Source organism: Elgaria multicarinata, chromosome 5 (genome assembly GCF_023053635.1).
Source record: "Elgaria multicarinata webbii isolate HBS135686 ecotype San Diego chromosome 5, rElgMul1.1.pri, whole genome shotgun sequence".
NCBI lineage: Eukaryota > Metazoa > Chordata > Lepidosauria > Squamata > Anguidae > Elgaria > Elgaria multicarinata.
This window is the reverse complement of record NC_086175.1, coordinates 133884669-133897816: the sequence shown is the minus strand read 5'-3', so window position 1 is coordinate 133897816 and position 13148 is coordinate 133884669. Positions and strand designations below refer to the sequence as shown.

The 13148-nt window shown below is 49.4% G+C and overlaps 1 protein-coding gene across 1 annotated transcript in view; it reads left to right on the top strand.

The window, feature by feature from the left end:
• ARHGEF17 (Rho guanine nucleotide exchange factor 17) overlaps positions 1-13148 on the top strand; it is a 228830-nt gene that overhangs the window by 199730 nt on the left and 15952 nt on the right. Inside the window, exons 9-15 of the mRNA XM_063127755.1 lie at positions 1468-1553; positions 2506-2624; positions 6144-6357; positions 6971-7044; positions 7732-7925; positions 9072-9322; positions 12065-12314. Coding sequence (XP_062983825.1) covers positions 1468-1553; positions 2506-2624; positions 6144-6357; positions 6971-7044; positions 7732-7925; positions 9072-9322; positions 12065-12314 — 1188 coding nt within the window. The remainder of the gene's footprint in view (positions 1-1467; positions 1554-2505; positions 2625-6143; positions 6358-6970; positions 7045-7731; positions 7926-9071; positions 9323-12064; positions 12315-13148) is intronic.

The window sequence follows — 13148 nt, the reverse complement described above, 5'->3', positions numbered from 1 at the left end:
CAGCTGGACATCAGGAAAAACTTCCTGACTGTTAGAGCAGTATGACAACGGAATCAGTTACCTAGAGAGGTGGTAGGCTCTCCCACACTAGAGGCCTTCAAGAGGCAGCTGGACAACCATCTGTCAGGGATGCTTTAGGGTGGATTCCTGCACTGAGCAGGGGGTTGGACTCGATGGCCTTGTAGGCCTCTTCCAACTCTCCTTTTCTATGATTCTATGTTTTTTACACCCACCCTTTGCACACTCATGCACTTGTAGACAGAGGTGGCTCAAAGAGCACAGGTGCCACCTCCCTCCCACAGAGCGGAATTGTGCAAAACTATGGACTTGTGAGCTCAGCCGGTAGGTAGGATTGTACGTTGCCTCGGAGTACCCACTTCCTCAAATGTCTTTTGTGCGCACAAATCCCTCACACCTGAGCCTGTGACTCAGTGCTTTGGAGCACATGCTTTGAATAAGGTTACAGCTTTAGTCCTTAGTGTCATATGTAACGCTGCTCCTCTTGGGTTGGAAGAAGATATTTCAGGCGATCAATCAGAATCAGACTCTGAAGTAGAGGAGTCGGCACCAGAAACCGGCCAGCCTGTGGCAGTCGGGGAGGCAGCTCTCATGGGCTCTTCACCAGCTGGAAATGAACCTTTCCAGAGCTTATCTCCTCAAGGGTAAACAACACCCAGTCAGGGAGAAGCCAGCATTCTTCCGAGGGGGAGGGCAAGAAGGGGTTAGCCGATCCTAGAGTACGCCACTCACTAAAATGGGCGGAGCTAAAGGAAGGTGAGAGAAAGTCCGCCCAGCTCGCATCCCGTCAGAAGCTGCATCAGAACCAGTCTCCCTGGTTCTGGGAAAGGACAATTGTCTTGCTTTGTTTGCATAGTTTTGCCTAGGGGAGAGTTCCAAGAGATTAGACTCTCTTCAGGTGGGAAGAGATGTTTATTGCTTGACTAAAACTTTATGGACTACTTAGCAGGCCTCGCTATTGTCTCCCAGGAAGGCGGGAGGTCTTGGGAAACACGATACCTAGCATCTTAAAAATGACCAGGTGAGAAATGGCTCCGTCTGATCCCCTAGAGAGCTATATACTCTTAGCCATCCAGACAGCTTCTTACCTACCTGGCATAGGTGTAGGTGAGCACCAGCCCAAAATGCGCCAGAACAAAGGGCCGGTCCTACCAAAAAAGTAGAGCTGGCGGGCAATTATATATTATTTATAAAGCTGCCCAGAAATCTAGGCGCTCTACAAAAAATGAAATGTGGGTCTGGCTTGCTTGCAATTTAATATGACAAGAAGAGACAGGTAAATAAAATAAAAAGTAAGGTGAAGGTAATTCACGAGTCCCCTGTAAAATGTGCCAACACTGACACCTAGTGGCCCCGTCCGGTATTGCAATTTAATATCCAATGTATATGTCCGATGTAAATAATAATGTTCATTGTCCCTGTCTTTATGGTATATAATTTTTTCCCCAGTTACACAGCGGCCAGCGTGATAGACACAGCCAGCAAGTACAAACTGCTCTGGAAATTGCCCCTGGAAGATGTGGACATCGTGAAAGGTTTGTTGCTGCTGCTGCTGTCGTTGCGTCATGGGGCTCGGAGTCAGGAGGGAAATGGCCACAGCATTTTGAATCAGTTTCTATCCCACCTCAAAGACAGTTTAAACTGTTTCACCTAAATCAAGCTTGGCAGCTGGTAGCTCAGGAACTAAACCTGGACCTAGAAAGGTGTCGTGTACATAACCGATATGATGGATATACTAATGTGTGCCGGGTTTTTTTGGATCGTTCTAGCTGTTCTCATCGTAGGTGTTGCATGTTTAACGTACACAAATCCCGGATTGTAATAAAAGATACCAGCTTTTTAAAGCAAGTCAAAACGCAGTCAAGATTGCAAAAATGTTGCTAGCCCAGATCTGTGAGCCTTTTTACATGAGGCTTTTATTGTGTGCTCATGATCGCTCACTCATGATAATTGGCAGGTCCTTCCAGATCCTCTCCCGCTTTTTGGAACCATTTCTCCGGCTTTTTTTTTGGATCAAAGAAAGTGTGGTATTACTTAGAAATGGTGGGATGAAATTCTCATGAATTTGTGCAACTCTGCTATACCGCAGCGCCATCTAGTGATTGTGTAATGAAACATATAGAAAGGCAAAGAAAGAAAAAACCCCAGGTGGGGACGGGACACGTGTAGAGGAGCCGATGTTAATCTTGTAAAGAATCCAGAAGCCTTGGTAAAGATGCGGGTTAAAAGCCTCATGTAGAAAAGGGTCTATTTATTTATTGCATTTCTATACCAACCAATAGCCAAAGTTCTCTGGGCTTATATTTATTTATTTATTTATTTCATTTCATTTCTATACCGCCCAATAGCCGGAGCTCTCTGGGCGGTTCACAAAAACTAAAACCATTCAAAGTATAAAACAACAGTATAAAACCATAATATAAAATACAATATCAGACTGTCAACTGATACAGTCCCTTGTACTGCATGATTTCTGTCTGGCTACAGGGGCCTCTCAGTCCACCAACCGTGAGAGCATCCAGAAGGCCATCTGCCGCTTGGATGAAGACCTCAGCACCCTCGGTCAAGTCAGCAAACTTTCTGAGACCCTGAGCTTTCCCCATCAGGTGAGAATGATCCCCATGAAAGGGCCAGGAATGTACAGATGTAAATGGAAAATACAGGCTGCTTTAAAACAAGCAGAACACCAGCTATCTAACTGACGCCACAATAAATTTACCTGTAAAATGCCTTGTGGTTTTTTTAAAAAAAATCAGCACCCATCTAAAAGCAGGAGGAGAGGTTTCTGCAACTCCACAACTATGGTACCACCCCCAAAGAGGCCCAGTTCCCGGTACTCTACAGTCAAATAGCCACTAAAGACTATAGTGATGGGTGAAATTACCCCGTCTGAGATTGTGGTGTTAGCTAGACGTAGCGGGATGGAGGGGTTACGATCTCACAATATTTTTATGGAACCGGAATAAACCGCAACGCCCGTACACACGTTCCTTGGTCTCAGCCCAAGACTGCAGAAAAAGTGGGCCTAAAGTGTTGGGCTCTATCCATTAGAGTGGATTCCTGCATTGAGCAGGGGGTTGGACTTGATGGCCTTGTAGGCCCCTTCCAATTCTGCTATTCTGTGATTCTATGATTCTATCCCGGGTCAAGGGAGGGATCATCCCTCCCTGATCCCGGGATCCCCTGGATGCACAGGGATGATCCCGGAGATTTCGCCCCATCTAGCTAAGGTAGGGTGACCCTATGAAAAGGAGGACAGGGCTCCTGTATCTTTAACAGTTGCATAGAAAAGGAACTTTCAGCAGGTGTCAATGGTATATATGAGGAACCTGGTGAAATTTCCTCTTCATCACGACAGTTAAAGCTGCAGGTGCCCTGCTCTCTTTTAAATCTGGTCACTCTAGTATAGCTCCTGCAGCTTTAACTGCGGTGTTGAAGAGGGAATTTCACCAGGTTCTCCATATATACAAATGACACCTGCTGAAATTCCCTTTTCTATGCAACTGTTAAAGATACAGGAGCCCTGTCCTCCTTTTCATAGGGTCACCCTAGCTAAGGCCTCCAATAATCTTGTCAGGTTATAAATCCAGCATTATAAATTCAGAAGAAAGTGCTGTGTTCTTTTGAGAATTCAAATATCTTTCTGAATTTTTGCACATGCGTGGGACCAACATGCATGTTGGGAACATGCTGTGCATAATAGGGGATTGTTTTTTTCAAATTCATGCGCCATGATGTCATGCATCATGGTGTACCCTTTTCTGACTTTTTTTTTTTACATTTGCTTTGTTTACTACAGTCAAGCAACAGGGAGGTGGGCAGCAGTAGCAGCAGCTGCTACGTCAACAGAAGAAGGTTTAAACCAGATTTAGGGTCTTGCTAGATGGAGGTTTAGCCCGGTGCTCGCCCCGGGCTCGCCCCTGTGCGTCCAAATGACGCACAGGGGATCCCGGGGTCAGGCAGGGGTGAAACCTCCCTGGGCGCGGGGTAAATGAAACCTAGGGTGACCATATGAAAAGGAGGACAGGGCTCCTGTACCTTTCACAGTTGTATTGAAAAGGGAATTTCAGCAGGTGTCATTTCTATATCTGGAGAACCTGGTGAAATCCCCTCTTCATCACAACAGTTAAAGCTGCCCTCTTTTAAATCTGGTCACTCTAGTATAGCTCCTGCAGCTTTAACTGCTGTGATGAAGAGAAAATTTCACCAGGTTCCCCATATATACAAATGACACCTGCTGAAATTCCCTTTTCTATGCAACTGTTAAAGGTATAGGAGCCCTGTCCTCCTTTTCATAGGGTCACCCTAATGAAACCCCTTTTAGCCTGGTTTTTCCCATGGTCCTGGCCTTAGGTTGGGCTGAGGCTGGAACCGTGGGTGTGTGGACCGTTCCACCGCTTTTACTGGCTACTGCACTTACGTGCGAGTAGCCAGAAAAAGCGGCAGACGGGCCACAGTGCTCCCCCCCGTCCCCCGATTCCCCCCACCTCCCCTGGCCTCTGATCTCCCCTCTCCCCCCCCATGTCCCCACCTGCTGTTTGCCGCCGCCGCCAATGTCCCAAGCCGCTCTGTGCCGCCGCCGCCGATGACGCCGATATCCCCAGCCGGCGTTTCCTGCCATCGTCATGTCCCCTGGCCTGCAGGCATCACAGGCCGGGGGACAGACAGCAGGAAATGCCGACTGGGGACATTGGCGTCATCGGCGGCGGCGGCGGCACAGAGCGACTTGGGACATTGGCGGCGGCGGGCCGCTTTAAGGGTGGGGGGAATGGCGGACGCGATGGGGCTTCCCTCGGCCCTGTCACGCCTCAGGTGTAGACGGGGCCAACAGGCTGCGCTACTTCTAGCGCGGCCTGGCCCCTCCTTACTGCCGGATTCAGCAGTAGGTCTAGCAAGGCCCTTAGTCTCTTTGGCAAAGAGGTGAAATAAAATCATTCCAGCCCTGTGTGCATTGCAAACAGGACTTTTTAATTTCCCTCAGGAAGTAAAGGGTTACAGCAACAAACATCCGAACGTGTGCAAAAATGACAAAGTTTGGCCACACAGGCACAGAAATGATAGAAGTATTACCCCAAAATTAGAGGTTCATTAGTTCGAAATCTCAGCTCTTCATACATTCAGGAGTTCCAAACCTACTAGAACCGTCCTACAAGGCAATTAATTTTGAGTTTTGGCGACGTCCCTCTTAAAGCTCAGCCCGAGAGCAGGGCCACAGGGCCTACCTTTAAGGCTCAGGCAGGTTCAGGTGGGCAAAGGTGGTCCTTGAGATAACACGCCCTGGGCTTACTGCTATAAGAACATGGACTAGAAACTTGTATCTCAAGAATTGGTGGGTTCAAATGAATATGTAAAACTAAAACACCGCTCCACCTGCCCCCTTACTTCTTGGGCCTCATTGTTTCCTTCAGGTTACTAGACCATAGTCCTGCAGTGACAGTAGAAGCCATGTATGGCATAATTCCCCTCTCATGCAGTCCTGATAGGGTCAAATCCTGCCTGGGCAGCCTATTGAGGAAAAGAATCATAGAATCATAGAATAGCAGAGCTGGAAGGGGCCTACAAGGCCATCGAGTCCAACCCCCTGCTCAAGGCAGGAATCCACCCTAAAGCATCCCTGACAGATGCTTGTCCAGCTGCCTCTTGAAGGCCTCTAGGGTGGGAGAGGCCACAACCTCCCGAGGTAACTGATTCCATTGTCGCCTTCCTCTGCGTGACAACCTTTTAAGTCTTTGAAGAGTGCTCTCATGTCTCCCCTCAATCTTCTCTTCTCCAGGCTAAACATTTATTTATTTATTTATTTATTTATTACATTTTTATACCGCCCAATAGCCGAAGCTCTCTGGGCGGTTCACAAACAGGCCCAGTTCTTTCAGCCTCTCTTCATAGGGCTTTGTTTCCAGACCCCGGATCATCCTGGTTGCCCTCCTCTGAACACGCTCCAGCTTGTTCAGATAACAAGATAGAGCAGGCGTCTCCTGTGAGCCACAGCCTGACCTTATTCCCATCTCTCCGTTTGAGAAACGTGGAGATTGAAGGTTCCTGTCTCTTCAGCAAACCCTCCGTTACCCCTGAAACCTGGGGTGCTCCCCCTCCTAACGCTGGCGTCTCTTCTCACATATCCTCAGAACCTGGATGACGTCATCAAGGACCTCATGGCCGCCATCCACCGCGAGCTGGCCGAGAAGCAGTCGCTGTCCTTCACCATGTCCTTTCCGCCCAACAAAATGGAGCTGACGGCCACCAAAGCCGACAGCACCGAGTCTTACATCTTTGAGTTTCCCAATCCGGATGCGCGCCACAGCTTCGAGCAAGCCTTCGAGGACACGAAGAAGAAATTAGGTAGCTCATTTTGTTCTGCAAGCTCGGCTCGTACGATGGAACGCTTCCCAGGCAAATGAACGTTCACGTGGTTGAATGCTCCTTCCACCCCACACCTAAAATCCCTGCACGTAGAAAACTAGCATGTCAAGGCAGAGGCTAGTTTTCACCCCTTATCCCTGACAAGCTAGTTTTCTATGTGCAGGAATTATGGGGGGTTTCGGTTTTGGGGGTTTTTTTTGAGGGAGAAGCATTTGATTAAGTGGCCACCCCATCGCCTGGGGCCTGAATTTACAGAGTTAAGCCCTCATCTGATCTTCAGGAGATGGCCCCAAAGAGGGAGGTTTAATTGGCTGTACTCTTTCCTTGTTCTATTCGGGGCCTCTCCCTGCATCTTTGTCAGGAGGCTGCATAGCTGCGGTTTGTTTTCCAGCTTGTTCCCTCTATAACAGATGCAAGGTTTTAATCCCAGTCAAACTGATCTTTTCTTTCCACCACGGAAACTGCACGGACAATTAACGTTTTGTAAACATTCCATGATGTCACAGCAGCTTAACCAATGGCTGCAGAGGCAGGGAAGAACCAAATGTCAGCCTATATACAGGGTTGTTTGTTTGTTTGTTTCCTTTCCCAGCTTCCAACAAAAACTGCCTGGATCCTGAGTTTCTGAAGGCGCTTCCCATCATGAAAACGAGGAGCGGGATGCAGGTAGGTTCAAGCTTCGCAAATGAAATCCGCGTAGGCCCTTTCTACACCTTCGGTTTTTCCCGGGATCATTCTGCGCGTCCAAATGATGCACAGGGGATCCCGGGAGCAGGCAGGGACAATCCCTCCCTTTTCCCGGGATAACCAAGACCTCTGTCATCCCAGTGTTTCCCGTGATCCCGGGACGATACCGAGGGCCGTGGGCAGTGTGGGCACCCCTCCCGGCTTCTTCCCTCCTCCCTGCAAATAGCGAGGGTCAGCAGAGAGAAGGAGCCGGGCCAGGGGGAGTCCAGGTTCATCATAGAATAGCAGAGTTGGAAGGGGCCTACAAGGCCATTGAGTCCAACCCCCTGCTCAATGCAGGAATCCACCCTAAAGCATCCCTGACAGATGCTTGTCCAGCTGCCTCTTGAAGGCCTCTAGTGTGGGAGAGCCCACCACCTCCCTAGGTAACTGGTTCCATTGTCGCACTGCTCTAACAGTCAGGAAGTTTTTCCTGATGTCCAGCTGGAATCTGGCTTCCTTTAACTTGAGCCCGTTATTCCGTGTCCTGCACTCTGGGAGGATCGAGATCCTTTGGCAGGGGCCCACGGAGAAGGACCCCTGATATACGTTCTCACCTCATGCTGGCAAAGGGCTTCCAGCGTGAAGCTGAAACGTTGACGTTTTTGCCCTCTGCCTCCCCGCCAGTTCTCCTGTGCCTCACCCAGCCACAGCAACCCAGAGAACGCCTACGAGGTCTGGGTGTGCAACAGCGACGGCTATGTCGGGCAGGTCTGCCTTCTCAGCATCAGGAAGGAGCCCATCGTCGAGGCCTGCATTGCCGTCTGCTCCGCCAGGATCCTCTGCATCGCCTCCGTGCCGGGCTTGAAGAGGACGTACAGGTAAGAAGCAAGCCGGCACCCTGGGCCTGTTGGGAAAAGAACCGTGGGCCACGTTCCGTGAGTTATACGTGCGGCGGTGTTTTCCGCTTACGTGTTCCGCTCGCTGCTTTGAGTGTGCTTCATGTGCCGAAAGGGCAGGGGGTGAAGAATCTGATGAAATAAAGAATCCAAACGAACGTTTCGGAAGGCGTCCGGGTTGGCTGGTTTGAACGTTTTTAGTTGCATGAAGTGGAGAAAGTGGACAGAGGACGGTTTTCCTCCCTGTTTCATCACACTTGTCTCCTCTGGTCAACCAGTGGAATCAACCGACAATGGGCGTGTCTAGACGAGGGTTTATCCCAGGGGTCGTCCCGGGATCATCCCTGTGCGTCCACATGATGCACAGGGGATCCCGGGGGCAGGGAGAGGTGATCCCGCCATTTCCCCGGGATAACCAGGATGGCTTTAATCCCGACTTTTCCCACGGTCTCGGGATCGTCCCGAGACAACGGGAGGTGTGGGCAGCCATCCCGGTTTCGTCCCGGCTCCTCACGAGTAAATGTGAGGAGCCGGGAACCAGGCACAGGGCACGGAGCTCTTCAAGCGCTCGTGCCCGTCGGGGGTGGGAAGTGGAGCGGGGTTGGGGCTTTAAACAGAAAACAAAAAAACGCTTACTTTTGCGCTGGAACGCAGGTGCGCTCCAGGTCCTCTCTTTTTTAAAAAAAAAATGGCGGGCACAGCATCCTCCTTCCTCCTGGGACGTCGTGCGCCATGTGTGGACTGAGTGGGAGGATCTCGCGATCCCCGGGACCACTGGAAGAATCAGCCTAAATGGAACCTTGATTTGATTCCGTGTAAGGCAGCGCTGTTCCTGTCGGGGCGTTCTGGGGGTTCTGGTCCTCTCTGTGCTGCTGCTGCTGTTCCTTGCTGCCCGTTGCTGTCCCACGTCTAAGATGTCAGAAAGCTAGCAGAGCAGGAAGAAGGCTTCCTTCCTCCATCCATACGTGATTCGGCTCAGTCCTAAACGTCCTGGGTCCTGAAAGCGGTGTATTTCCAACACACACACACACACACACACACAGTCCTTGCCTTCTGGCGTTCGTGTTGTACCGCTGGCTTTGCACTTAACGTGCTTTTCTTTCTCTCTCCCCATCACTCGGCGCCCAGGGAACGTCCCGAGCGTCTGGCCAGCCTGGCCTCAGAACCGGTCCACACGGCCCTGGAAGAGTCCGTCCCTCAGCAGTGTTTGCACATCTCCATTTCCGGGTCTTCCCTGGAGCTCTCGGAGCCGATGGACAGCGCCAGTCGGGAACTCGTCCCCTTCGACAGTGATGATACTGACGACGAGTCATCGCCGAGTCCTTCTGGCACCCTCCAGAGCCAGGCCAGCCAATCCACCATCTCCTCCAGCTTTGGAAGTGAGTTGTGGTGCAGAGCAGTAAAGCAGCAGTTTCTGCAGCCGAAACGCTCCCCATGGTCTGAGTTCGATCCCAGCGGAAGCTGGTTTCAGACAGCCGGCTCGGGTCGACTCAGCCTTCCATCCTCCCGAGGTCGGTAAAATGAGTACCCAGTTAGCTGGGGGAAAGATAATAACGGCCGGGGAAGGCAACGGCAAACCACCCCGCTATAAGGCCTGCCAAGAAAACGTCAAAAAATGAGTACCCAGTTAGCTGTGGGAAAGGTAATAACGGCCGGGGAAGGCAACGGCAAACCACCCTGCTCTAGGGCCTGCCAAGAAAACGTCAAAAAATGAGTACCCAGTTAGCTGGGGGAAAGGTAATAACGGCCAGGGAAGGCAACGGCAAACCACCCCGCTATAAGGCCTGCCAAGAAAACGTCAGCGAAAGATGGCGACCCTCCAAGAGTCAGTAATGACTCAGTGCTTGCATGAGAGGTTCCTTTCCTTTCCCTTTGGCCGGGAAAAGCCTTCCCAGTCTCTCTGGGAATCTTCACACAGTTACGCTGAGGACTAGGAACTTGCCCAAAGCCCCAATAATCTCCTTTCTTGCTGAGCTGGTTTTTGAACCGGGCTGTCTCCTAATCCCAACTCTGCATCTCCTAGGAGCGTGTTGTGTTAACACACCATTTTGGGGATGTGTCATCAGCTTCCTTGAGCCAGCTGTTGGGAAGGCAGGGTAGAAACGTTTAAACGCAGAAAGTAGATTATTATTGCCTTTTCGTTCCTAAGAAACTGACATTTTTTCTGAGCTGTAAATGCCCAGAATGGTTTACTCAGTAGCCGCTATTGCATATTTAGCACACACGCTCAAGAATAACTATCAGTGGTGTTGTATTTCACATGGAATATTATGACACCTTCCGTACAAAATGAGAGGCTGTTAGCAAGGGTTTGTTACGATTTATTTTATCTTATTTTTGAATACGCTGTCAAAATTGCCCAACGGACTGTGCTCAGTGCAGCTTACCGTGAAATAAAAGCCAATAAATCCTATTGCAGTGCGTGCAATCTCAAACACAGTATCAACATTCCAGTTAGAATTAAGATTAGATCATTTAAGATAAAATAAAAAGCCTAAATCATGGGGGCCCTTTTGAAACAGCGTCAGATAAAATGCCTTCAGCATACTTCCAGTTTAGCGGTAAACCATCCTTCCCTAACTTGGAGAAGAAGGCTACTAGCCCTCGTGGCTAGGTGCTACCTCCAGTATCAGAGGCAGTATGACTATGTACACCAGTTGCTGGGGAACATGGGTGGGAGGGTGCTGTGGCACCATGTCCTGCTTGTGGGTCCCTGGTCGATGGCTGGTTGGCCACCGTGTGAACTGAGTGCTGGACTAGATGGACCCTTGGTCTGATCCAGCAGGGCTCTTCTGATGTCCCTACATTCTTATTTAACCTGGTGCCATCCAAATATTTTGGACTACAACTCCCAGCATCCCTGCCTATTGGTCACTACTGGCTGGGATGGGGGAATGGTGGTTGCCATCCACTGAGAAGAGCTCCGTTACCACCACCAGTGGCTCTAGGAGAAGCAAAAAGGACTGCCCCCTTCAATGGTAGGGTGACCATTTAGAAAGGAGGACGGGGCTCCTGTATCTTTAACAGTTGTATTGAAAAGAGAACTTTGGCTATTGGGTGGTATAAAAATGTAATAAATAAATAAAGGGAATTTCAGCAGGTGGCATTGTTACGCATTTTTATTCCCTCTTCGTCACAACAGTTAAAGCTGCAGGAGCCCTGCCCTCTTTTGTATCTGGTTACTGTAGTATAGCCCTTGTAGCGTTACCTGTTGTGATGAAGAGGGAATTTCACCAGGTGCTGCATGCATGCAAATGACCCCTGTTGAAATTCCCGTTTCTATTCAACTGTTGAAGATACAGGAGCCCAGTCCTCCTTTCCATAGGGTCACCCTAATCAGTGGTAAGATGCACACACAGGCACATGTTGAAGAATTTGGCTCTGTGCCACATGTGAAAAACCACTTTAAGCAGCTGCCCCAAACATGATAATTCTTATGGAATTACTCAGTATTCAGTCCCACTGTGATCAAGAAAACCTACTGCCATATAGAGGACATAGGATTTCGACCAAATAATTTCATTATTATTATTATTTATTTATTTATTTATTTATTTATTTATTTATTGCATTTATATCCTGCCTTTTTTCCTCTAAGGAACCCAAGGCGGTGTACATAATACTCCTCCTCTCCATGTTATCCTCACAACAGCAACCCTGTGGGGTAGGTTGGGCTGAGATTCTTTGACAGGCCCAAAGTCGCCCAGTGGGTTTCCATGACCGAGTGAGGCCTAGAACCCGGGATCCCCGACTCCCATTCCAACACTTTAGCCACTACACCACACTGGCTCATTATTATCAAGGTGATCGTGATGAACTGCAATTGGTTTGATAAATAAATGGTAATAAATGTTAAGGCGCATGTCACATTTTTAATTTAAAGTCAAATGATTCCTCAGTTCAAAGGCAGATAATCAGCTGGAAAAAAATGCTTTATAGACCTAATGATCTTATGTTTTTATGTATATTGGCGAAGTTAGGAAATGGGATGGGTTTGAAATGGGCTGTTTATCCTTCCGACAATAGCCCAGCCAGGGACGTTAGCCTGTAGTTCAGGTCGAGAGCAGTGCTTGGAAGGTACCTGGTTAATGCATACATTCCTGCCACCTCTCATTTGCCAGACGAGGAGATCCCAAGCTCTAAAGATGTGACAGCTGAGACAACCAGCTCAGAAGAGGAACAAGACCCTGCTGGCTTCCTTCCCATCGCCCCCACCTTCTCCCAGAACAGGAACAGCGAGAGCCCAATGGACGGCCGGGCTATGAGGCGGTCGAGTCGTGGGTCATTCACCAGGGGCAGCCTGGAAGACCTGCTGAGCATTGACCCTGAGGCCTATCAGAGTTCCATGTGGCTGGGCACAGAGGACGGCTGGTAGGTTAACCATACCTTAGAATCTTTTCAGACCCGGGTGCTAAAGACATTGTAGGAATTATAGAATCATAGAATAGTAGAGTTGGAAGGGGCCTATAAGGCCATTGAGTCCAACCCCCTGCTCAATGCAGGAATCCACCCTAAAGCATCCCTGACAGATAGTTGTCCAGCTGCCTCTTGAAGGCCTCTAGTGTGGGAGAGCCCACCACCTCCCTAGGTCACTGGTTCCATTGTCGTACTGCTCTAACAATCAGGAAGTTTTTCCTGATGCCCAGCCAGAATCTGGCTTCCTGGCACTTGAGCCCGTGATTCCGTGTCCTGCACTCTGGGAGGATCGAGAAGAGATCCTGGCCCTCCTCTGTGTGACAACCTTTCAAGTATTTGAAGAGTGCTCTCATGTCTCCCCTCAATCTTCTCTTCTCCAGGCTAAACAGGCCCAGTTCTTTCAGTCTCACTTCATAGGGCTTTGTTTCCAGACCCCTGATCATCCAGGATGGAATAACTCCCCATCCTGTCCCCTATATGTCACAAGCAAAAACATGGCACTCTGCAAGCTCCCAGAGCCACTGGCTGGGCTGCAGTGCCTTCACGGAATGTTCAAAGGCATTCTAACGCAGAGAGGGAAAGGTCAGGCGTTGAATACCGAAAATCAGTGCAGTTGTTTTAGAGTAATTGGGTGATCATTTTATTTATTTATTTATTTATTTAAAACATTTATATCCCGCCCTATATCAATAAGATCTCAGGGCGGCGTACAGATAAAAGCATATAGTAGGGCTGTGCTCCGCTTCTTCTTGGACCGGAGAAGCAGAAGCGGATCGGGGTGCTTCACCT